This window comes from Clupea harengus, chromosome 9, assembly GCF_900700415.2.
Source record: "Clupea harengus chromosome 9, Ch_v2.0.2, whole genome shotgun sequence".
In the NCBI taxonomy this organism is placed as follows: Eukaryota; Metazoa; Chordata; class Actinopteri; order Clupeiformes; family Clupeidae; genus Clupea; species Clupea harengus.
Window position 1 is genome coordinate 15,050,398 of NC_045160.1, and position 25,885 is coordinate 15,076,282.

Genomic DNA, 25,885 nt, shown 5'->3' on the forward strand with positions numbered 1-25,885 from the left:
GTTTGCAGGGCATGGGTTCATCAAATCCCGAGCCTCCTCTGCTGCGGAGGGAGAGAGCCAGTGATGTGGACCAGATCGCGTCAAAGCCACGGGAGGAAAGTATTCAGAGCGTCAGGCTAGTTATAATGTCTGCCTACTAAATTACGTCTGGGTGGGTTTTTTTCTTTTTTTTTTCTCGGTGGGTCTCCGACCAGCTTAGGCTGTCTGGAGATGTTAGAATATCAACTGAGTGATTCATACAGAGTCATGGCCAAAACAAGTGGATATGATACCTCATTTTTAGTCCTCTCAAAATTAACATTCATTTTTTGCGATTCATTTGAAATATTTAATGCGTTAAGGAAAATGCAATTAACACAGCTGCCTGGGTTTTGTCCACAACTATAAAAATGTACAAAGCAGAAACTACTATCTACTAGGCGAGAGTATATTAGATCCTCAGCTCCCTGGTTGCCCGTGGATACCCACATACTCATTATGAGATACATAAAACATCACAAAAGTTATTAAGAAATTTCACACTATACATTACAACGTGTAACAAATGTATTGCCACACATTGAAAACAGCATTATTTTTTCACTTCAACAATGCGTAACTACTGTTACTAAAATGGGCATTGTTACAACACCAAGGGAATCCTACCTTCGTATCTAACGGCAGTGCCAGTGGAGGTGCCAGAGCCATCGGTGGTGAGCTCCACAAACAGGTAGCTGGAGCTACTGGTGATGCCCTCATTGGGCAGGTACTCCACCTCATATGAGTCATACAGCGGAGGGGAGTCAATGTGGTTCCCATTTTTGATCAGCAGCCTAAACACAGGTAACACAAGAGAGCATGCAGGAAGGAGTCTGATGGTTTTGCAAAAGACACATGTGTGGCAGTTTGAAGCAATTGTACAAAAGAAAAATCAGGAGGCTGACTCCATGAATATGCAGACCAACGTCAAAGACAAAAACTTGAATATATCAATGCAAGCCACTACACTCTCTGCTATTGGCAATACTAACATGTTACTGGCATAGCCTATTATTACTAACATCTAATGCTATATAATTTTGATCTGATTGTCTGCTGCTGGCCAGGGCCTACTGTCTCTCCCAGTTCACGCGAAACAGGGGAGAATGATGGCTCTATAAAGAAGGCCAGCAAGTGGTCTCATTAAAAGTCCATTAGTTGACTCTGCCCCTGGACATGGTGGGCATTGCTCATAAAATATAATTCAATCTGCCCCTTCACAGTCTCAAAAGGGGTACCTAATCACTCACTCCATTTGTGTGAAATTATTATTATTTGATTATTTGAGTTCATAGAACAGTAAATGTACCCACCCCCACCCCCCTCAATCTGTTCCATCGGTACTAGCACATAGCTACAGATGTTCCTTTTAAAGCCTCTCCTGTGAAATCAAATCCCTTCAAAGAGCAACATCAGCCTGGGTCAGACGTGGCTATGGCTCTGTGTGTGATTGAGTGGGCAATCGCAGGTGTGTGCATGTGAAAGAAGCAACAACAAAGCCTGCAGAGAGGAACATCAGGTGTCCTCAAAAACCCTTTGCTGCCTGTGGATGATGTGACTAATTACTTTCCCACCGCTGTGAAGCCTGTAGAGAGACATAGTGGACAAACACCGACCTGTCGTCGTCCTCTGCGAGGGCCACCTTCTCAAAGTGGATGTGCAGGCGGTGGCCCTTGGGGGCCTCCAGAATCCAGTGGCACGTCAGGTTATTGCTGTAGTTGCCAGGGAAACCAGGAGAGACGATGCGTCCCACTGTGGCATTCTTTACCACACCTCCGCAGGAAGCTGTCGAGAGCAGGGAGAGAGAGGACACGTGACAGTTGGCAGAAGGAAAAGAGGGACACAGAGAGGTGATGCTGGAGTATGGTATTGGTATAAAGCTGGAGAGCATGTGCAAAACATATTTATTTTCATATTTTCTTTGTATTCGTTTTAGTTGCATTTACCTCCAGTTCATTCATTGACATAGACTGGGAGTGTTCAAAAGCACTTGAAACAGTCTTGCCAAAGGAAATGGAAACACAAACTTGATGCCAATTTTGGAGGAGCATTCAATGGGTATTTCTATGATTGCAAGGGAGGTGCTTGATTAATTGTGTGCATTTATATGTGTGCGCAAGTATTTGTTTTCACGCATACAAACCAAACCAAACTGTGTACATCTATACATGTGAAGCTTGTTCTCACTTTAGCTAATATATTTTCTCTGTAATATATTCTATGAAATAGTATTGACAAATTACAATATTTTTCGATAGTTCTGAGCAAATGCAGGAAGTGTTGATAACCATCTGAGATCCTGAGAGAGACACTGAGGAGCTAAGAAGATACTTGGGCTGCCAGTGCCAGGCCTGAGAGCCAGCTTAAATTGGACACAAGGGAGTGTCTCACACACACACACACACACACACACACACACACACACACACACAGACAGACACACACACACACACACACACACACACTTCTCATACTGTGATATAATGTCAGAAATGGTTCAATCTGATCTCATTTTGTATTTGTAATTTAATATTTATCTTTCTCCAAGATATTAGAAGATCTAAATTGGCAATAAAAAGATAAAGAGGCCAGTATGTTCAGAGTGTGATGGGATCAGACAGACATGTTATATGCAGTTTAGATTGCAATGGTGTTACCAAAAACCAAACAATGAGACATTCTCTGCAGTGCTCCCTGCTGAGCCAATCACTGGAAACACTGTACAGGACCCAGTATAGCCAGTGCGTTTGAAAAGCTTTGTGTGTGTGAGAAAGAGGGAGAGAGTAAGAGAAAAAATGTGCTGCTCTCTGTGTGTGCGTGCGTGCGTGAGGGAGAGAGAGAGAGACGGAGAAAGAGAGAATGTGTGGAATTGAGAGACGGACTTCCATCATGCACTACATGTGTGAGTGGGTGCATGTGTGTGTATGTACTTGTCGACATGTGTATGTGTTTACCTGTGTATGTGTGTGATGGAAATTGATATTGCCATTAATTTATAGACTTACATTGCATTGCAGGCATGTTCTCCTGTGTTTGTGTGTGTGTGTGTGCCATGTCTATTGATAGTCTTAGTACACCTTTGTTTAAAGGCCCCAGCAGACATCCCCCTGCCCCAGGTGGAGGAATACACATTGTCCACCATTTTGGGCCTGTGTGTGTTCCTCCATAAGAAAATCCCCTCCCACTCACCTCCCCTTCCCAACCTTGACCTGTAGAACCTTCCCCAATGTTGACCTATCACCCCCAAGGTATCCTCCCATGATTGACTGGTATTTAACCTGTAACACTGTGGTGCATATTTAGTCTTTGCCTGCCTCTACTTGATGTTGGTATTGACTCCCTGCAGGAGCACCTTGAAATACACCTCCAGAAACCTTTGATTCGCCTCGTGGTCCTTTGTCTAGAAGAGTGTCGGCCTAAGTAACCCCGTCACATGGTCCTTCGCGCTGGTATAGATATTAAATCTATCCGAATACAGAAAGGGGAACCAAGCCGACGCTAAAGCATTGTGAACGGGACAGGTAAGCGATTTACGCTAATTCTGTGTGCGGAAAACTGTTTGAGAGTGAGAGACAGAGAGGATAGATATATATTAAGTCGAGAAAGATACATTTTACTCTCTACACATCCGGCGCTACGGCGAACGGCGTAAAGGCATCGAATTCCAAGTAGTCCCGCTACAATTGTTATTTCAGCGCTGTAGACGCGTGCTTTACGAGCACAGCGGCGGACGTTGTCCTTAGGCGGGGTAGCGCGTGTTATACAAAGCACAGCAGCAGCCGTCCTAGTTTGGGAGGCGCTAGTGTCTAGACTATACACTGTGTCTGAGAGATTCGGTGGGCTCCGGGTTGTCGCGCCATACAAAACAGAGATAAGTCTCCCATCGAAAAACCTCTCAAATCGGGGTAGCTAGTTGGACCTGTACGAATGTGATAGAGAGCTCTCATCTGCCAAGCGATTTTCTGCACACAGGAAAAAAGTCCCGTTCGCTAAATTGAGACCTATATTCGTTATTACTACGACCACAGCGAATCAATCTTTTGGCGGTCTGTTTCAAGCGTGCTGTGTTGTGTTTAACTTTGTTGTCTGGTCAAAGCAAAATCTTGGTCTGATTTAATATGGCTGCTTTAAAAATCTGCTCCTGTTACTACTGTATCTTTGGCACGCTTTGTTCTGGAGACCCAATTGAAAAGATGCGATAAAATGAAAAGAGATGGATGGTGTAGCGAGTGGGGCATTGGACAGAGTTTGGACTGGTGGTCTGGTTTAAAGAACCAAAAGCAAAAGGCAAAATATGGCATGTATTTGTGTGCTCTGTTGATTGATAAGCAAAATGAAATCACGCCGCCTCCTGCCCATGCCACTATCTATCGTAATGTTTCTGCTCTCCCATGCGCTCATATTGTTCCTGGTCCGCAGATTTTGAACGCCCCTATCGCTCCAGTTCAATATTTCCAGGGACACGAACCAACTGTGAACACTTATTCAAACTCACAGTCTATTGCAAAATATCATCATTGTTTTAAAGATTTCAAAGATCAAGAATCGTCTGGAAATGGCTTTGCCAGCTTTGTTGATTTATATGCGGTCAGGCATGCTGAGAAAAGGCACTATCAAACGGTGTCGGCCACACGCATAGCTGCGGTGGATGGTGCGACAGGTAACGTCCTCAATCCCGATGCAAATTTAACAGCCCCTTCTGCCATGTCTACTCCCGCAGGGAACACATCGCATGGCAAACACCCTCCGCGAGGACACTGCCATGCATGCAAACAGGAGGGGCATTGGGCTGACAAATGTCCTGATAAGATACCTGGATACCGTAATAAGCGGAATTCAAACCGTAGACAGGCCTTTAACAGGGATGCTAAGCTTATGGAACAAATGCGCGAATTCTTTGCTGCTATGAACGTTAAAGATCATCCAGCATAGAATCAGTGGCCTCTGCTTCAGATGTAGGCTACTCTTAGATACCCGCCCCAGATCCCAACTTTCCGCAGAGGCCAGGTTACAGCAACTCAGTCCCCATCTCCCCACGGTTTATGCAAGTTTGGGCCGGACCCTGCCAAGAGGGGTCCATAATAGGTAATGATATTCTCCATCAAAGTGAAGCTAAGATTTTGCTTGATGTAGCTGAAATTGACCCCCCCCCCTCCCCCTTCATATAGGTAAACGCAACCCTAACGTGGCATCGGTGAGCGCTCCAGCTTCATCCCCCAGCCACACGTTGATCGTCACACATTTCCCTGCCCCCTCCGCGCTTTTAACGAGTCTAACGAGTCATATTATGTTTTCAGCCTTAGATATATCTAACGGTCTTATCATTCTTTGCCGTTTACTGCTGAATCCATCCCCATATTCATCAAATTGTCGCTGAAGTCAGTTGTTAGTGTTGTTAACTCGGGTGCACCTTCTTGTATTCTGCAATATTGTGATGATTTATTGATAGCATCCCCAAACAAAGTGCATGATGTGCCAACTCCTAATTCGACTTTTAAAGCCATCAACGACTGCGGGAGTCAAACTGAATCTCCGCAAAGTTCAGATTAGTTTATCTGAAATTACTGTGTCACTGATTGGTAGCCATGGTCGAGCCCCCTTGCAAGAACGAATTAAATCCTAAAGGTGGCACGGGTTAATCAACAGGCGCCGGTCACAAATGTTAATAACAGCGATTATGTTTTCCACACAGTCCTTTCTTATGGCCTTGTTTGGAAAAAGAGGGGATACTTGGCAGACTTGACGACTACAGACACCAATTAGTCACGCCAGCAAAATCACGACTCGATTGTTTTCACAAGTACCGCACAAACTGGCACTATGTAAAACCACCGGACAGTGAATAATAGCAATGAACAAGAGGGGAACGATCAAGCAGACATAGCAGTCAATATAGGCGTCTCTGCATTAGTTACCGACTTAGTGTCTGAAATTATTTTCTTTAACCCTCCAAAATGACCAAAGCATTTTCCTTCCAGCATACAACAGATGATAAAACTCAATTCGATCTGGAATGTTAATATAAAGCTAACATTGGTAATATGATAATTGTCCAGAACATCAGCGTGCTTAAGCCTCTCCAATCTAAGTTTAAGGAACCTTTTCCAGTATTGCTGGCCACTCCCACATCAGTGTTAGTGGACACGGCGAAATCAACATCTACCATCTTTCCCAGACCAAGAGTTTTGCTTGACTACCCGCCGGCTAAATGTTGCATGTTGTACTAACTTACTACTTATGACGGTTATACCTGATGTGTAAGTAGGTCTGGTATAACCATGCTCGTCTTTATGTTCATGTCCCATGGGTTGTCTGTGTCTATTGTGAAATGTACTGTATTATCCTGTGGATCTGCCTGTGTCAATCAGTGTCCTGCTCGGCCAACTGCCTCTGCTATGCATACTGTCACCCGTTTCCTGTCTCCTCAGATACAGTGGACGTGGATGCACCCAGGCTGATGCACCGACCCTATCCCCATCATCTGGGTCCCGAGAGCACATCACAGACCAGGAGGATTCTACCAACACCCCTGACTGTCTCAGTCGCACCCAAGGCGCGGTTACACGAGGTCCTACCATCAACCACGGACTTCCTTCGACCCCTTCTCCAATCTGGACATTGCCTGCATTACCACCCCATGAACTGAATTGCCCTTGAATGTTTAGGCTCATATATGTCAATATAGTAGTCTGTGCAGGGAAAGGGTATATTTTGGTAAATTGGGTTGGTGGATGCGCAACTATCACTCACAGCTTAACATAAGAGCTGCTGCAACACAGAGCTGCAGAAGAATTTCCCCTCAAAAAGAACCGAGGTTTCGCTTCTGCCTGTGAGAGAAAGGGCTAACATCCTTTTTGTGACCAACCCTCAAAAGAGACGCGATTATTTGCCTCCATTTAATGCAGGGGGTCTGACACATTCCCCACATCTATTTCACTCCCTTTGTTTCCAAATATTTAATTTATTTGACGTCTGGTCAGCCATGGAATACCATAGTAATTATCCCCTATGTCTGTTGTTTTTGGCACTCCTCCCTGCCTATGCTCATAGCTACCATGAAAACTTGGCTGTTGGGATGGTGGGTGACTGCGCAGACACTTTAGATTATACTAACTGTTGGATCTGCCGGAATATGCCCTCAGGTTACACTGATGCCCGTCCCATATAACCTTGGAGACGTCCAAGGGAGTGTGGGCACCGGTATCAGGCCTGGTAAGTGTCTTCCTGGCTATCACAGTTATCTTAGCGTTCTACAAGACAATGGAATGTCTCTGTATTAAAGTCACCGCCATCCCCTCCAAGCCAGTTACTGCTCAGGCCATTGCCTCTGGGTCAAATCCCCAGCGTAGAAACATTGCATAGGTGTGGACATGGCAGAGGGGAGTCTCATGCACCTGTGGTAGCTGTATGTTATAGTCTTAAGATGTGAATATTTACATATTCAAATAGGGGACTGATGGAAATTGATATTGCCATTAATTTATAGACTTACATTGCATTGCAGGCATGTTCTCCTGTGTTTGTGTGTGTGTGTGTGCCATGTCTATTGATAGAAGAGTGTCGGCCTAAGTAACCCCGTCATGTGTTTGTATGTGCAGGTGCTTGTGTGTGACTGTGTGTACGTGTGTCAATGTGCACGTGTGCCGGCTTGTTTGTGTCAGGGCAGGTGTAGATATCACACCCAATCGGGGGAAGGTTAGCCAGGCGAACAGCGCTTAATTAAAGCCTAGCAGGGGCCCCCTTGTTCCCTGGCAGTGTGCCCGCGGCGATCAGCAGTCAGGCCCTGGCAGACACGCCGTCTGCGCCCGACCACTCTGGCCCGCATCAGCATGGGCCAATCGTGCCTTTTAAATGACACGTTTACAGGGCTTTACGCGAAAGATGCGGGAATTAATCCTTCCTATTACCAGACGCTACAAGGATATGCCCCTCCACACACACACACACACACACACACACACACACACACACACACACACCCGACTCTGTAACATGGAGCCAGTCAACTATTCATTCTGACTCAAGTGCGTCTGAACTGCCAAAGACATCCCCGGCATCAAAACAACAGTCCTCCTTCAGGGGAGTGGAGAGACTTTGTTTAGAGTTTATTTACTATGCTAAAGATGTTAGCGGCATCCACTGGAGAATCCTTGGTCTTCTCGCGAAAACAGCGGGGCTTCTGACTCTAACGTTGCCTAGCAAAACACAAGGCGTTGTTTGTGTGTGTTGTCGCAAGCTGGCGCAGCAAGCACCGCTGTTGACCACGGTGAGTGTTGCTGAGCCAGAATCAATTATCGGGTCTCAACAAAGCTGGGAGGATCAAGGAGGTGGTGTGCTGGACGTTAGTTCCACTCAGATTTGAGCTGGAGGTTAGAGCTGAATGGACAGAATAATAACCCCGCCTATATACTACTACAGCAACTGGATGAAACGTTAATGTATGTGTATATGTATGATATAAGGGATTTTCATGTGCATGATAGAAGTAGAGGGAAAATGGCAAAATAAAACAGTGAGAGTGTGTGGGCGATAGCTCTTGAAGGATTGCCTCTACATTCCCCTGATGTTCTCATGTCTGTTGTATGTGTGTGTATGTGTGTGTGTGTGTGTGTGTGTGTGTGTGTGTGTGTGTGTGTGTGTGTGTGTGTGTGTGTGTGTGTGGGTGCGTGCGTGCGTGAGTGCGTGCGTGCGTGCGTGCGTGCGTGCGTGCGTGTGTGTGTGTACCCATATTCTCTTGTGTTGAATACCAATGACACATTGAATGCATTTACAACGCTGTGTTCGTGTGAATGCCTTCCTCCTATCTCTCTCTCTCTCCCGCTTACCTAGACACTGAGGCTCCTTGCCACTCCAGTAGGGGGTGGTGGCGTTGATGCAGGTCAGCGTGGAGGGGCCCTGGACCTGGTAGCCAGTGAAGCAGTAGAAGTAGGCCTCGCCGTCCGCGTGCAGGCTGGTCACGGACACGTCTCCGTACGCTGGGCGCTCGGGGAAGGGGCAACTCAGTACAAATGCTGCGGAGACAGAGGAGAAACAGACCATCAGCACATTCCTTCAAAGTCTAAGCACTCAGCAGTGGTCTAATATTAGTGCAGTGTCTCTTCTTCCTGCAAGTATGACTCACTGAAACACACAGAGACCAAAACAAATCTGTGTGAGCACTGCGATGTTCAGATGTTAAAAGGAAAAAAAAATTAAACCTGGGCACAAAAACTTTTGAAATATTTTCTCCAGCCACTCCTGTTTTTTATAGTGCAACTAAGCCAGACAGTATGTGTGATTGCTGCATCGGCCCTCTCAATGGGACTGTCCCCAATGCTGAGGCCCAAGCAGTCCCAGTCTCCCTGCCCTGACCAGCCCGGCTGACCCCCTCTCGCTCAGCGAGACGCGCGTCCATGGGAAGATAAATGGACCCAAACCTGGTACGATGTCCCGTCCCTGTCCCCCAGTAGATTGGGTCTAGTGGGATGTATGGAGGCAATCATTAGTTGCCCAGGATGATGGATTAGACTCGCGATGTCCCTAATGGGTGCCATAAAACAGGACTCTGTCCCAACCTGCCAGCATCGCCTCCCGTTCCTCTCTAGAATCGTCCCTATGCTCAAACTACATTCTGAGATGCGAAAGAAAAACATGACTACTGGACAACGGCTATGAGGGCATGTAGGTGGGGTTTAATGCACGGCTGAATATGCTATGGGGTCGCAGCGGAATAGCTCCTGCTGCCATTAGAGGCAAGGCATTGTTCGATGAGTGCATGTAAATGTCGCTAATGAGCAAATTAGCGGGCTTAGGAATTCAGCTTGGATTCCTGTTAGGAACAATTACTCAGCGAAGCACTAATAGGGTTTTACACAATGCACAGGAGACCTCTTCACGGACACACACTTCTTGTTATGCTTTGTTCAGCCTCTATAGCTGTGCCTACTCAAGAGCACCTAATGGCCAGGCTACCTGTTTTAAAGTTAGCTTAAATTTAGCCCATCGAAGGAGCTTCCTTAGTGTTTTAAATACCTCCTGCTCTGTCAAAATAAAGCCTTGCATTACCCACTGTGTGCATAAGAGTGTAAAGCTATAAGGGCCATGGCAACATGAAAGAGCTCTGGCCAGTAGAGATCACATGCACAAGCATCCGGCTTCGTGCTGCTTCTCAAACCAGCCGGCCTCATGTGCGTGAGCATTGACATCAAAGCCTTGGGTTTCCCTGTCATCCCTGTGAGGACATTCAAAGCCAACAGGTTGAGATCCCATAAGTGGGGTGTGGGGTGGGCGGAGGAGAGAGAGAGATCTCTACATGTCCGGCGGAGGCCTGCAGACAGCTTTTATAAACCGCCAGCATTTTTCATCAGTTACCGCAAAGGTCTAACTTTTTCCACATAACACACGGGGCGAACAAAGCAGGGTGGCAGCCGAACGAGCCGGAGAGTAAATCCCGGCCGACCTTGCAGCAGCCATTTAACTAAGATCTGTTTTACTGCCTCCCATTTTTCACCCCTGCCGCCCCAGAGGACTTCTTTTGCAATTTATAAGAGAGATATTTCTAGCGCTCGTTCCTCCCTGTCTCGCCGTAACTGTGCCAGCTTTATTGTTGGCCATTACGATTCAGCGCCGGGGTTCCTGGGCATTGATTTTTGTTGCCACAGGACTCCTTCCGCGCCTTGGGCCGAGGCGTGGGCCACATATAGGATTTCAGGCAGCTGTGTAGCAGCCAAAACAAGCCCTGATATAGAGCTATATATGAGCCAGGCAACAATATTATGTGTCTCACACTTGCCCACCGGTATCCACACACAAGTAATAGCCCCAGAAACAGGCCCTCAATCATTCACATAGCCAGACAAGGAGGTTTGCAAGAGGACCCGAGCTCTAAATTACCAGTGTAGGAGCAATCTTCCAACGGAGGATCTTCTATTACACTAGCGCACAATAAACACAAGCTAAAAGGGTTAAGTGTTATCATCGCATCAAAACAATAGATTTAGCATGATCCACGCGCTGAGGATAAATAGCTCACAATACCATTCACTTAAGTTTATCTCTTTGCGCCCTTGTAGCACAACAGCAATTTTTCATCAGCTCCTCTGTAATTAAGTGAGTGGGCTTTTCGTGCAAGTTTTCGTATTGCTTACCGAAGCTATTCTCTTAAAATCGAAGGACTAGCGAATTGCCCATCCTTTCGCCCAGTTCTTTTGAGAGAGAGAGAAAAAAAAAATTGCCTCCTTGACAGTTTCATTTCAGCTTAGTCTCTAACCCTGTGGAAGACCCTGTCAACGAGAATTGATGTTTTTGTATTTCTGTGTTTTGTGCAGGTTGCGCTTTGTGTCTGACGTGCCAGAGATTCCACTCTCCTAGCGAGCCAGTTGATAAATAGTAGTAATTTTTCCTTTTGGCTTAACTCTGACATTTTGTTTAATGGGTGGGAGTTCCATTAAGCAAAAGGCACAAAGGCCAAGGAACACCCAGAGCGTAACTTATAAATGCCAACACAAAAGTCACACATGGCACCCAACCCAGGTGTGTGGTGTTACAAAAGTGTCAAACACATGATTGTCCATTATATGCGTAATTAGGTGGATAAAGTAGATGATAAGCATACACGTTGATCACTCCTGGCATTCTTTATAAAACGAACCTCACAATACAGTATACGGTGGTAGTGTACTGTGATAAGGAAACGGAAAATTCTGTATCCAGGTACAATAAGTGGAATGACATTTTTTGGAGGAATCCCCCACCATCCCCCCAGAGTAAAAATATCTGCATTGTTTGCATGCCGTCTACAAAAAAGAGACAAAAAACAGAGTTGTTCTGTTTTCATGTCATGAATTTTTCAAACTGTTGCATCCATAACTATCAGGCAGCGGCATTCTCTCCTCCCCTCACCTGTGACACATCAGCAGCTGAGGCTGACAGCTACCCCTGCGACCTCACGCCCGGGCCGTCCAGCCCGACTCGAGAGGAGAGGACAGGACGGCGCGGGACTTCCCCACTCCTGCTGCTTTTGTCTAATCTCTCCACTGAGATGGCGGCGCCGCTCCGGCAGAGTCAATGAGCCAACAAGTAGGGGCCCTGACACTCCCCCAGCCATCCATTTTATTTATGCTTTATTACCGGCCTATCAGCGCAGCGGGGCCCGAGCACAGAGCGGGCTTGTTGTTATAGCATTATCACCCCGCCGTTTCTGTTTCAATTAGACTAATATGGAAGTCAGGGGGAAGGGAGGCACTGGAGGAGAGCTTTATGTGAGGCTGGTCCCTCTGCTATTAAATCACACACTATGCCTCTTCCTCCATTTTCCACAGTAGCCCTTACTGCTTTCCAGGCCATAAAGCCCAATTGTTTTTTGGTGCAGGAAGCAGCGGCGGTACCATGGTAACTGGCGCCAAGGAGATTAGCTGCAGAGCAGGGTGACGGCAACAGATGCAACGCTAATGTCCCCCATTAGGTGCCCTAGAGGCGGCTCCGTGGAATTGATGGTGGTGGCGGGGGTAATGCACAGAGGGATATTGCAGTGAGGTTGATGCCATGACTAATGACGGCGAGGTGGCTGAGAGTTAACCCGTAATGACAGCAGGCAGGCAGGCCGGAGGAATATCCACTGGCATCTCACATTGCAGGACGCTCGTGGGCCAAATGACTGGGGATGGAGGGAAGTGAAGAAATGTATAAATAACTGTGCTGTTCATTTTTGCTTTATTTGAACAAAAAGTGATAATGTAAGCTCTGAAAACTAAGCAGACTCCTAGGTGCTATGGCTATGGCATGTCTCTGAACTCTTTAATGTGTCTTAAATGTGTACATCCACATAGCCGTGACACACATACTCCCCCTCCCACTGACACACATACATACACACCAGCCAGGGGAAGCTCATCGTCAAAGGTTTTTCAGCATGTACGTGTGGTGGTGAGTCATGTTTACACATCACTGTTGCTGCAAATGGTTGTTAAAGTAATCCACTCAGGGCTCTGTGCATCAGACATGTGGCTCAACATGCACTCGGGTCCTCAAACACCTATCCCTCTGCTCCACTGTGTCGGCAGTACATCACAGCAGGTGATGGTGTGGCTCACAGCCGACTGAGAACAAAGGAGTGCGAGGACCGGGGGGAGGAAGATGGATCTATCTCTCCGCAGAGACTAGCACCACTGGGAGTTTCATAGGGATTTCAAGGGGAGGGGTGTCAAAAGGTCTTGGGTCTGGGGATCCTCCCCAGATACCAGGCAATGTTTGGGCATGAGCTCGAATACAGCAAGCGAATGCATTATGACAAGCAAATATAAAGTATCCCAATCTTACGTTATGGGATCTGTTTTAACCTTTTTCTGACATGCTGTAAGTTTAAACCAGTGTTGTTATAGCAATTCTCATTTCTCTGGGGTGGGAAGTTATGTATGATGATGAAAACATTGCAATAATGTGGCAATAACATTCAATTCCATGTTGTAGTACATGAGGTTATACTGTTAGTTTATCCAGTATATTAATATCTGTATAAGTAAATATCACACGGAAATCAATCCAATTCCAATCTTGAATTGAGAGGAGATCAGTGTGGCTGTGAGAGCCAGATGCCTTTGCACTCCTGTGCTATCTCCTGGCATGGGCCGGCCCCTACTATATACGAGATAAGGCAGGAGAGGCCATCACTGGTCTGTGCATGAGGCCACTCCGACAACATGTCAGGGCTGGTGGAACGGATCGTCTCCCGAGTGTGCCGTCCCCAAGTGCCAGTGCTTCCTGTACGCTCCCTCACAAAATAGCTCAAGCCTCTACTGATAAGCACAGAACTATTTTCCTATTCCGGGCACGGATGTGTGACAGGAAGTGCTGGCGGACAGGCCTTGCTGGCATCCTGTCCCTACGGGAGCGTCTTCCAACACGGACAGACACGTCATCCCGGTAACGGAGACAAATTTTCTATTAAGACTCCTGTATTTTACATGACCCGATGAAATATACATCCTCCTTTTCGCCCGGGCATTAATTATGAAGTGCTTAGGGGATTCGCTCTGCACCCGACTCATCAGATCCGGCTGAGGATAATTGTGTGCGACGGGTTCACTCAGAGAGGACACGGGTGTGAGAGAAATCTCTTTCACTGGCAGATTGGATTTCATGCTGCCTCCTGTTAACCTTTCCTGTGCAGCGAGAGCACAGGGAGGCAGGAGGCTACCCTCACTGAGTACCTACCTGCAGTACCTACCCAACACCCCCTACTGGTGAAGATGGGTAACAACTATCAGACAGACTGACACTATAGCTAATTCAATTAATGTTATGAGATAATTATAGGGTATTGTAATGATGCATAATATAATCAGTCAACAATTACAATGCGAAACGATTCTAGCTTCCATTTCTAGGCTAACTTCCTAACTTGACAGGGGAGACATTGTGAGCTGATTCACATGTCCACCTTTCAGAATTAGAGCAAATCTGTGGTGTTCCCGTGGAGATCACATCCACCCACACGTCCCAATTTGCACTGATACCTGATAGGTGATGAGACTGAAGTGATGGAGAGTTAATTTGCTTCACGCCGAGATCAGGCTATTGTCGCATTCGTTCTCTCGCGTCCCTATTAAACTCTTAATTCCACTCATCTAAATGTTTCACAACAGCTCTCTCTCCACCCTTTCACTCCATCAGTCGGTTTATGAGTGGCAGCAAATATAATTTCATCAGAGCAAATGAATTAGCGGACGCCAACCGCGGCTAACGGCCATGATCTTCTGTTTTCACATGCCTGCGCTAATGATACGAGGGCACCCCAAGGGGTCAGTAAACGACAAAGCAATGAAGTATCTTGGCAACACTTTGCATGGCCCGGAGGGACTAATTTACCGCCCTGACAAGGATGGAACTTTGTGGGTCCGACATCAGGCGGCTCCTAAAACATGTTTTGACGCCGACTAGCACATTATGTGTCGGGGCTTGATTGAAGCACATACCGCTCACACAGAATGCCAAGCTCACAGAGGTTCAACTTTAGCACTGCTCCCACGTTGTGTCTGAAAGTCTGGTTTTTTTCTTCAGGAGTCAGTGCATGACGGCGATGATGGCCATGGATATTCAATGAAACTAGATTGCCATGCAGCTACAGAGGCACCGTTTGGAGGCGACTGTCGCCTGGAGCTCTGTCAGGCGACCTGACAAACATCTCAGTGATGGAACGATAGCTGAGGGTCAGACATAACTGAATTGCTCTGGGTCATTCTTTCATTTCCAGTGGGCACGATGACAGGAGGCTCCGTGCCTCTCATGCTAATGTCCCTCCCTTGCTGCGTCCGGGGATGTTTATAACGCACTCTGAATACCCAGATGGCCCTTTAATCAAACTCCGATATGGAAGTGCCCCGTTCGAGCAAATGAATTCTCCCACTTTCCTTGCAAGAGGAATATTCATTTTTTTTCCTCCCTCACAGCTGGGCTAACATCAATTTCTCATAATTACTATGAGCTGTACTAATGAATGGCACTGCAAGTAAGGCTGGGCAGGTGGTCACTGCGATGAAATCCTTCCAAGGGGGTATGTGCCACCTTCCCACATGAATGCCTCCTGCTAATAATTATGGGTCCACCGGTTACATTACATGGCTTTTTGTTTTCATTAAAAACTGATATCATTATTAATTAATTGAAAAGAAACCAGCAAAGCCATTTGCCTTGTGTTTGTTAATTACAAATCACTCTCTGACTGTGATTACTTTTGAATGATTCATTACATACAAGTTACACAAATAAATTGAGTTAGGGTCAGTGTGACATTCACATGAAATACGCAATTGCCTAAACTTGTGATTAATTCTCTGTAGTAGCTACATCAAATTACCTTTTGCTCTGACTGAATAAAAACTAATGTAATATCAATTCCTTGAAATAAAGTTCATTACAAGGATTGGCTGCCTTAAGGATGGGGGAAAGGTGTTCTGTAATATGTAGCTACAATGACTCTTAAAGAGTACTGTTTGAATGTTTATGGTGTAGGGTTTCCATGTTTTAAGAAGTAATCACAGCAGAACATTTATTTCCAGCATTGATATTTGTCTTGCTTGCTGGGCTGGCGAAATCTCTGCCTCATTTTGTGCAGAGGGGTGCCAGGGGAAGGTCGGCTGTGCCTAATCACAGGCGTTTGTCTGTGCAAACACCACACACTCACAGAAGGTCTGCCGAGAATTCTCTGGCGAAGGCCACAGAAACCCTGCCAAGTGTGTCCGAGGAAATTCATCAGGAGACCTGGAGGCTGCGCGTGTCAGTGCACCAGACAGGGAAAGCCGCATGAAGCCCGGCGACAGCTTGACAGCGTCCCATCTCACACTTGACAGGCCATCCCATGGCTCCCGCGATTTCACTAAAACTAGGATAGAGCCCCCCTTCAGAGACACACACACACACACACACGTCCCCACAACCTAGCTCTTACTCGAATAATCCTCCACTCATTCTCTCTCTCTCTCTCTCTCTCTCTCTCTCTCTCTCTCTCTCTCTTTCTCTCTCTCACCAGTGCAGACTGGGTGAAACAAAGGTATGGAGTATACCAAAATAGAGCCCAGTACCTGGTGATATGTGGTGGTGTTCAATGAGCAGAGAGATGGCGTGGAGGAGAATGCAATGCAGTTGGGTTCCTCAGATTGCTTTCTCAACCGACACATAAACAGCTGTGACAGGATGATTGCTTGTTTTGTACATTTACAATGATATTGGAAATCATATGGATTAGCTGAGTGTTTGGATCAATCGCTGTGAAAAAGTTGTTGGGTGCAATTAATGGGAACATGCGGTGAACTTTGAAATTCTCCATGTGTTCACACCAAGATAGGATTCACATATTGAGCTGCTGTCAACCTGCATTCAGTCCGGGGAAGAAAGGAATCTGCAAAGTGTTGCATTTTCCATTGAGAAGGAGTCTATCAAATCCAACACGAGTGCATATTTGTGCAAATGTGTGTATAACAGTGCAAAAGCCTGGGAAATAAGGAGAGAAAACAAGTGTGTAACATGATTTATCTAGTCCTGTTGGACTGTGGGTGTGTGTCTGGGGGGGGGGGTGCAGCTGCATCACCTTGACGACGAAGACAATACCTGACACAAGCTTGTAAGCCCTACACCTTTTATTTGGTAGAAATGATACCTACGAACACCAAGCTGATTGCTGAACAGGAATGTTCTTGGGGTTTTTTCCAAGAAAAAGAGCTGTATTCAGGAGGGATGGTCTCACAGAGAATCATGTCTCACTGATGGATGATAAACAAAACTAATGCGCGGCCATCGTCCCTCGCCACACCTCAAATTACGGTGGAAGTGTGTGTGTGCGCCACCGCCGCAGTTGCTGGCTCCGCGATGCCAGCTTCTTACCCACTCATTGCGTTCTACTAAAGGACAGACTGGCCCTCTACACCTGCGCTCTTGTTTTGCTGTTGTCTTTATTAAATTAAGCCTGTGGCGTGACAGCACTACTGTTAGAAAGGCCAATGACTGCAGCAGATTGCCTTGTGCGCACGCACTTAGAACTGTGTCTCGTGCACATTCCGTGAGTAGTTCAGTTAGTTGAACATTCAACTAATTAGTAGCAGGTGGTTCGCCTTATTATCAAGCCTAGCAGTTAATTCTGCCATAAATATCCCCTCTTTTGGGTCTGTGTCACTGCCAAACTACCACAACATTGCATCTATATTGTTCCTGTTGGCTAAGCCTGAGTTTGGACCCTGTGCGTTACTGCGCTGCCCAAATCATCAACGGTATTCTGACTCCAGTGGTGTTCTTACCAACTCACCAGAGCAACACCACAGTCCTTTATCCAGTTACAAGTTTCAATAACTACAGATTAACAGACTCTCAAGTGTCCAGGACAAGCTCCTTGGGAAATGTGGTAATTCAGAAGGACATGTTCTCATCTATTTATAAAAGTCAGAGAAGACATCCTGTGCAACACACTAAATGTTTATTAAAAAACCCAATTCCACTCAATAACCTCATTTAAAATGTTCCAAAACAAAATGCAAGCATGCAATCTTTCAAAGAGTTATTGACAAGGGCACCGTGTCAGTTCTTTTCTTCCGCAAACCTGTTAGCAGAGCTACGTCACGATTGACTGTTTTACTAACAACTGCGCCGACTGTATATTTCATTTGTGTATTAATATTGATGCATTTGTTGACAGGCCTCGGCCCTGCTCCTGGTCGATGAACAAGGCAGTGGAGGAGGAGGAGGAATAAGCCAGACTGGATGGAACTCAGCGGCAAATAGACCTTAAAGGACAATTACTGCTGTGTCCCACTGGGAATAATCAAACCTCGCTGGTCTGTGGCACTGCGCTTTCCAGCACTGTATGATATTACTGCGTTATACATTATTCAAACATAGTCACACATGCACATTTATGCACACCCCCCACACACACACTCTCATACCTTTTCCATCAGCGACACACACACACGCACAACCCGCCCGAAAGAGTGAGGTCAACTTTGCCGACAGAATCTGTCTGTGCAGACGTGGGAGTCCTTAGTGGGAGGAAGGCAGTCGACTCGCGTGCATGTAGGGGTCCCCGGGTTTAATCTCCATCCCATGTTCCATCACAGATGCGTGCCTACATCTTTATGCGCCGTCCCCGGGGAGAGACTTGTTATCCGGTAGATGGTTGGAGCTGAGAGGTGGGGATGACCTCCTCACCCCTCCAGCCCTCTGTGTCACGGCATCAGTGTGTGTGTGTGTGGGGGAGACCTAGCATGAAGTCTCTGGATTAATACGGACGAGTGGGAGGGAGGGAGGGAGAGCGGGGGGCTGTCTTCCCTGGGGCCTCTTGGTGGAGAGCTGGGAGACTCAGGGTGACACAAACAGATGCGGCTGTCAGCGGAAAGGCGTCAGCGTGAGTGACAGCCGACAGACCCAGCGGGAGAAGACAGAGCGTGTCTCTGTCAGCCTCCACCGCCACCGCCACCACAACCCACCCACCCACCCACCCACACACACACACACACACACACACACACACACACACACACACATACATACATACACTCTACCCACCACAGCCCTCCCTACTCCACTTCCGCCCACATGCTGGTGTCTTTCTTCCCTCATTACCCAACATTCTGCGCACATGGGCCCCTGAGTCACTCATGTGCAGAGAGCAAGAAAGAGAGAGAGAGATAGATCGAGAATGTGACAGAGTTGCGACACTCAGCATTAGCCAGCAGGGGGAGATAGTGTTCCCGTGATTAAGTCAGCTTCGGGTCGGTTCGAATAACATACCGGCTGCCAACCTATAGCATCAGGGACAAGGTCACCGCCATCAAACACACGTATGTAAAGCCAAACAGAGTATTTTGCTAACGTCAAGCTCAGTCAAATCCGTCCCCGCCACTCCACTGATCTGCTTCCAAGGGATGGCTCGTAAACATAGCAGTCCGCCTGATAGATGATGACATTAACATATCATTACCTACAGCTTGAAAGGCATTTGCATGCAATTACTGTCCTTATTTCCATTTGCCAAATAATAGATGTAGAGAAACCTTTAATAATCATCAAGCCTCCGCAGAGTCTGCTGCCAGCCTTGACGTGTGTGCCAGCTATGGACTCCATCTTAGCTGGATGGTGGACAAAGCAGCAGGGGTAGCTAACATAAATTAGATTTACACCTTTTTAAAACTGTGGAGATGCACAGAAAGAGTGAGAGAGAGGGGAGGGGTGAGACACAACGGAAGGGGGAAGGCAGATGAAATAGCCCTAGCAGCGAGATCAGATGGTCACCGTTCAGCTAGCCAGTGGGGGGTGTGTGGAGGGGGGGCAGGAAGGCAGGTGGGAGTGTTGAGCTTGGAGAGGGGTTAATTTGAGCTCCCTGTTTCCACCTGAGGCTCCTCGTAGTGGGGCGACTCTCCTCCCCACCTCACATACACACACAAACACACACATAATCACTTCGACACTGTCCCTGTCAGTCAACACTCTGTTTCACACTGAGCTATCTTCTCCACACCCAGCAAGACGCTGTGTGATGATAGCCACATGGTGTTGGGCCAAATGATGGGGATGACAAGTGGGGACCAGCAGGAGTGCAGGATGATGATAGTGAGCGATAGACAAAAAAGAGATAGAAGAGGTAGAAGGTGGCATTCAGAGATAAGATACACAAGTACACACGAGAGTTAGAGATGGAATTATATTAAAAAAAAAACATTTTTACATGCTAAAGGGCGAGAGAGAACACTACGCAACAGAACGTGGCAGAATGTTGGCGGCACAGAAAATGAAATACACAGAAACTGACAGACAGACAGCGACCTGCGCCTGGCCTGTGGCACTTAAGGCAAGACTAGCAGGATTTCATTAAAAGCAACCGCAACGATACACGGCAGGAGAGCATTAAACCTAATGTTGCAGAAAGAGAAGCGTCTGAGCCAAAGGTGAACGTGGCAGAAAGGTGAATTACGCTGCTTCGTGCGCTAAGTCGACCCGACACACCGGATGCTGAAAGCCACGACACGACAAAATGTCACAGCGCTGCCCCGGGGACAAAATGCCTCTCTGCTTCATTTTAATCAGGCATCCTCAAGACAACCAGGTCTTCAGACAGAGGGCTCCAGAGAGGGTCCTTATCAGCACCAAGGCCAACCAATAAGCAAGGTGCCCCCCATAACAATGTCTGTGTCTTTGGAGTCAGAGCGTGATGTCGGGAATGAAAATCGACTGACGGTTGAGTGAGTGAATGTGAGACACATATGAATGGTCGGTAGTGCTGATAAAAACAAGGTTCATGTTGTAGTCCAGGGACTCATCCAACCATCTTCAACTGAAGTGAACGTGTAAGACACTGCATTCTGTAGCAAGCCAAAAAGAGTGAAAACTGTGCCAGTGCTTCAATGCTACTGCAGACAGAGAGACCCAAACACGACAGCCCTCGAAGTTCATTTACAACATTTCGTTCCGAGACTGGACAGACAAGACGATGAATATGCAATAGGATTATTTAAATGTAATTAAAGGGGAAACACAACGTAAGAGAATGTACAGTTCCCATAAGTGTTTATCTGGTCTCCCATGTCTTTTGCAGCCGCCTTGAGAGCCTATCTATTAAATTCCCCCTGGGGTCCTCCAAGGCTACTTCTCTGTATAGCCTCCGTATGGCCGCCTTTCTGTTCCTCTGAGCTTGTTGACTCCTCGTGTGAAGGTAATTACCAATGAGAGGGGTAAGCAACCGCTCAGATTTAATTACAAACCTTTTTTTAATTCCAATTACTCTTCTCTCTCTCTCTCTCTCTCTCTCTCTCATTTCCAGTTATTCTATCTGCTCATCTCTCTAGACCTGCCTCTCACCTGCACCTGGCACAGATGCACGCACACACACACTGTAGGAGAGGGTGACAGGACATGCATATTCCAGCTGCGTATTTAGTGCAGGTTGGGTAATACCTGAAGGGGGGTGGGGAGGGGGGGGGGGGTGTCAAGCTGCCTGTGTCCTCTTGACTGGCAAGGCTTAATTCATCATGCTGCCACCGTAAAAGAGCGTGCTGATGAAGTGCACACTGATAAGGCCGGCTGGAGATGGCAACGTGTCCGTTTGGTAATCAGATCTGCCACATTCTCAATGCCTGTCTGATCGCATTTTTCACACAGCATTACGCGGTACAAGGTGATCTCGCTAATCAGAGAAAAGTGAAACATCAAAATGGTCCTCTCTGCGAATGGATAGAGTGTACTTTTTCTGCTTAGAAGGAAAAGGCATTTCTAATGCACAAAGGATTTTGAGAGGACAAAAATTGCTCTCATAAAAATTAAGAGCCAGATGAAATGAAAAGGATACTTTAAAAACCATTTGTTAAAAATTAAAAAATAAAGAACAAACCACAGACCTTAGTATTCATGTCGTAAATTTGTGTCTGTGTTGCCTTCTAATCAAAACTACACAGACCTCTGTCAATCAAGGGAAAAAAGACAAGGGCAAAAAACGGAACATCCTTCACAAGCACATTTAAGAAAAATACATATTACTGGCTTTTTCACTCTTTTACATTTTCACTCTTCATAATGTTGTAATTTTCTGAGAAGAACTCCTGTCTGCCATATTATCAAGCAGAACAGACGAGTGTGTAGTTTACATTAAAACCGTGTGCAACACTGACCTACACAGACCACTCTCCATCGGAGGGGGTAATGGCTGGCTAGCTTATTAATGAATCCTTAACTTTAATTTGATGTCGCCTAATGAGAAGTCAATTTGTTTTCAGGCACTTTTTCACTGAGATTTAACGCCTTGGTGATTAAGAGGACCTCATTACTGCTTAATTATCAAGCATGCCCAAATAATGGATTCCAACACAAAACAAAAAAAAAATCTTTTGAATGATTTTGATACAGACATGCCTCATGCTCATCTGGGACCAATACTACGAGACTGATGTAGGCTACATATTACAGGGCAAAACATTTGAGAAATATCAAGAGAGAGAGAGAGAGAGAGAGAGAGATGGAGGGGGGAGAGAGAGGGGGGAGAGAGGGAGAGAGAGAGAAATGGAGGGGGAGAGAGAGAGAGGGAGAGAGAGAGAGAGATACAGAGAGAGAGAGAGAGGGAACGAGAGAGAGAATAACATTGAGACAGAAGAAAACATAAAGAGAGAGAAAACACAATAAAGAGAAAGAACAAGACAAAGAAGAAAGAAAAGGAGCGATAAAGACAGATAACTAGTCAGGGCAGTCACAGAGGAAGCCGTTCACGTCTGGATTTGTGTCTGTGGGTAACACTCTAAATCTCAGCGGGTGATCTCCTGCTCCGGGGGGTTAATCCACACGCGGGCGGCGGAGGAGGCAGCAGCTGCCTCAGCACTGAGGATGTGCACTGCAGCTGACAGCTCCTGGCTCTAGTCTCACTGCCCGCTGAGCCCCCTAAGACCCAGCCAGAGCAGACGGAGCAGCGCGCGCCTCCCGCCGGCAGACGACACTGATCCTACCTGTAATTACACCTCGAAAGCTTCCACGCAAACACGAAAAACGTCAATAACACACACGTATCTACCAGTCTCTTAAACAGGTGTCACTAGAATTAGCAGAGTTCACTGTGTCATCCTTGATACCTCCGTGCAATTCTTTTAGTTTATAGAGTGGATTTCTTCATGATTATGCACCAAGCTCTCCATCGGCAACTACTGTACCACTGCATACAAATCCCTTGCTATTCATCATTCAGTGGAAGAGGTAGTGGCAAATGAACACCACCAAATGAGCCTTCAGGAGCATGCAATCTGTCTCGTTCTCTCTGTCACTCTCATTCTCACTCTCTACTTCTCACTCTTATTCTCGCTCCAATGCTCTCTCTTTCTCTCTCCACTGGCTGATCGTGACATTTGAGCTGTCAGTGGCTCTCGACTGATGGGGTGCGTGTGGGGGTGATCCGCTGCTGAAAGGCCAGCGCCACCCCCCACCCCCCCCCCCCCCAACACTCTTCACAGCCTCGCTCCATCAATCCTGCCCTGTTTAAACTTAACCTTTACCCAGTCTTTAAGGGAGGGGGGCCAATGTGTGTGTGCCAGGGGATGGGGTGGGGTGGGGTGGGGGATTGATTTTGGGCCTCCTCCTTATCTAGGTCTGCATTATTGAGCGGTCTAAAACTTTAATGCGTGCCCTCCGCCTCTTCCACAGGCTGGCATTTTGGAGGGAGTCTCCCCTGCCTTGCTCTGTGTTTGCAGGCTTTGTGGACAGGTGGGGAGCCCAGCGTAGAGCCATGTGGCACCGCTGTGTGGCCAGGGTGGTGGGACGGGCACAGCAACGCCTCATTAGTGCTGCTTGACGGGACGCCAAATCAGCACATACTTCCAACTCAGTGAGACACAAACGGCTATGCATGCACACACACATCCTTCGACTGTATCACCAAATATAGCTCTCAGACTCTTGATCACCTCCTGGTCCACAGTTTGCATCACCTAACCATTTACACCCGCCAGGATAAGGACACACCGGGCAGCCTACATGAGAAGGACACACTGGGCGGCCTGACACGGCAAGCTAATCCACCTGTATTGAAGTCCATTTATCTGCGCCAAGCCACTCCACAACACAAGCCAACCATTTCCAGGAGCGCCATATACTTAAGTGCTAGGGGAAGATTCTGGGAAATGCACTCTGGCCCAAGACACATTCTTTTTCCTCACAGATTCCCAACAATGCCTCCGCTGGAGTTTTCCGACCTTCTCCTGCCTCTCTGTCGCGTCACACACAAAGCAAAGAAAACACAATACATGAAACATAAACATTAGGTCCACTTGTCACCCACGCAGATCTGCATGTCATGGCGCTCGGAGCACATTCAATTGGATGGGGCAGAGAAAGGGGGCCTATGGCATGAAGTAATTGGAAGTTTTGCAAAGAAACAGAAAGTCATTATCAGCACGGCAGCTTTGCCGCTCTGCCGGCTGATTGCCATGCTCTTAATAGAGGCATGAGAGAGGCGGCTCCCATAACCAAAGAGGGTGGCACAAACCACTGATTACCATCCACATGCCAAGGCATGCAGAGAGAGAGAGAGAGAAAGAAGGCCAGAGAGAGAAAGAGCAGGAGAGAGAAAGAGCAAGAGAGAGAGAGAAATGGAGAGAAAGAGACAGGGAGGGGAAAGCAACAGAGAAAGAGATACAGAAAATTGAGAGACAGCGGGAGAGGGAGGAAGGGAAGGCCACATACAGAAAGAATGGAGGGATTGAGAGTAGAGGATAGTGAGAGAGGGGTGGAGAAAAAGGAGTAAAGAAGAAAAACAAATGGTAGGGGAGTGAGAAAAAGCGCAAGAGAGAAAAATGGTTTTCTTATTCAACAGGCACATTAGGGTTCTGCAAAATTGCATTACCCCACTGCAAACCTGACACAGTTCATTAGTTCACAGAAACAAAAGAATCTCACTTCCTCCTTTTCATCATAGCGTAGGCTACAGCAGCATGACTGAAAACAAATCAGACCTTGCCACGCAAAAAAAGCAACACAGCTCGCACCCTTTCAAAAATGTAAGCCTCCCCCACTCCCCTCCGCTCCCATTCTCCAATTTGACGTCTCTATTTAAAGACCATTAGCGGCGAATTGTGGGTGCCATATTTAGGCATAATTACGCAGTCTATTGACAGCAGTTGTCATTTCAGGCAAGCGTGAACATTATTATGTTGACAAGCGATAACAGGCAATATCTGCTCAGTGCACAAAAGCTGCTGGGAGAACAGAGTCCTCCACCTCCAGTCTCCCAATCACGGCAATCTAATAATTAGACAGTGCGCGGCGACAAACAGGTGTGTTGCGAACTATGGCAGTCTGCCAGCCATTAGTAGCCAAGTTATGCGAACAATCCTGCCTCAAGGCTTGATTCATTATGCCATGTATACTGTATGTATTATAATGCAAATACATTAGGTTGTATTAAATATATATAAGGGATTACGGCCACCGAGGTGCCCTGTTATACAAAAATATTGCACAAGGCCGAGGCAGAGAACTCCACGGCGCGAAGCGGACAATATTTTTGTATAACGAGATATACCTCCAAGGCCGTTATCCCATCGCGTTTAAACCACTTGACAAAAGAATACGTATATTTTGTTCATTCATTATCTTGCCTGACTACACACTATAGCTTTTCAATCAACCGTTATTTACTATGGTTGTTATAGTTACCATCAAAGATTCTACAGCATTATAATCTATTATAAACTATAATCTTTGGTCACCTTTAAAAGGTTCCAGAGCATTTATATAAAATGGTGATTCAACTTTTTCTCATCAAATAAATACATATATGTGTGCATTATATTTTAAAATTTGATGCATAAAAAGATACAATTCTATCTTATAATATTTAACAATAAAGAGACATAGGAAGAGTAAAGCTTTAACT

The 25,885-nt window shown here is 46.6% G+C and overlaps 1 protein-coding gene across 5 annotated transcripts in view; it reads right to left on the minus strand.

Annotated features, from left to right (window-relative positions):
• sez6b (seizure related 6 homolog b) overlaps positions 1 to 25,885 on the minus strand; it is a 158,581-nt gene that overhangs the window by 19,871 nt on the left and 112,825 nt on the right. For all 5 annotated transcript variants that reach the window (XM_031573612.1, XM_031573613.1, XM_031573609.1 and 2 more), the window contains exons 5-7: positions 8,844 to 9,029; positions 1,635 to 1,803; positions 646 to 812 (exon numbers count right to left, since the gene is read on the minus strand). In XM_031573612.1, coding sequence (XP_031429472.1) covers positions 646 to 812; positions 1,635 to 1,803; positions 8,844 to 9,029 — 522 coding nt within the window. The remainder of the gene's footprint in view (positions 1 to 645; positions 813 to 1,634; positions 1,804 to 8,843; positions 9,030 to 25,885) is intronic.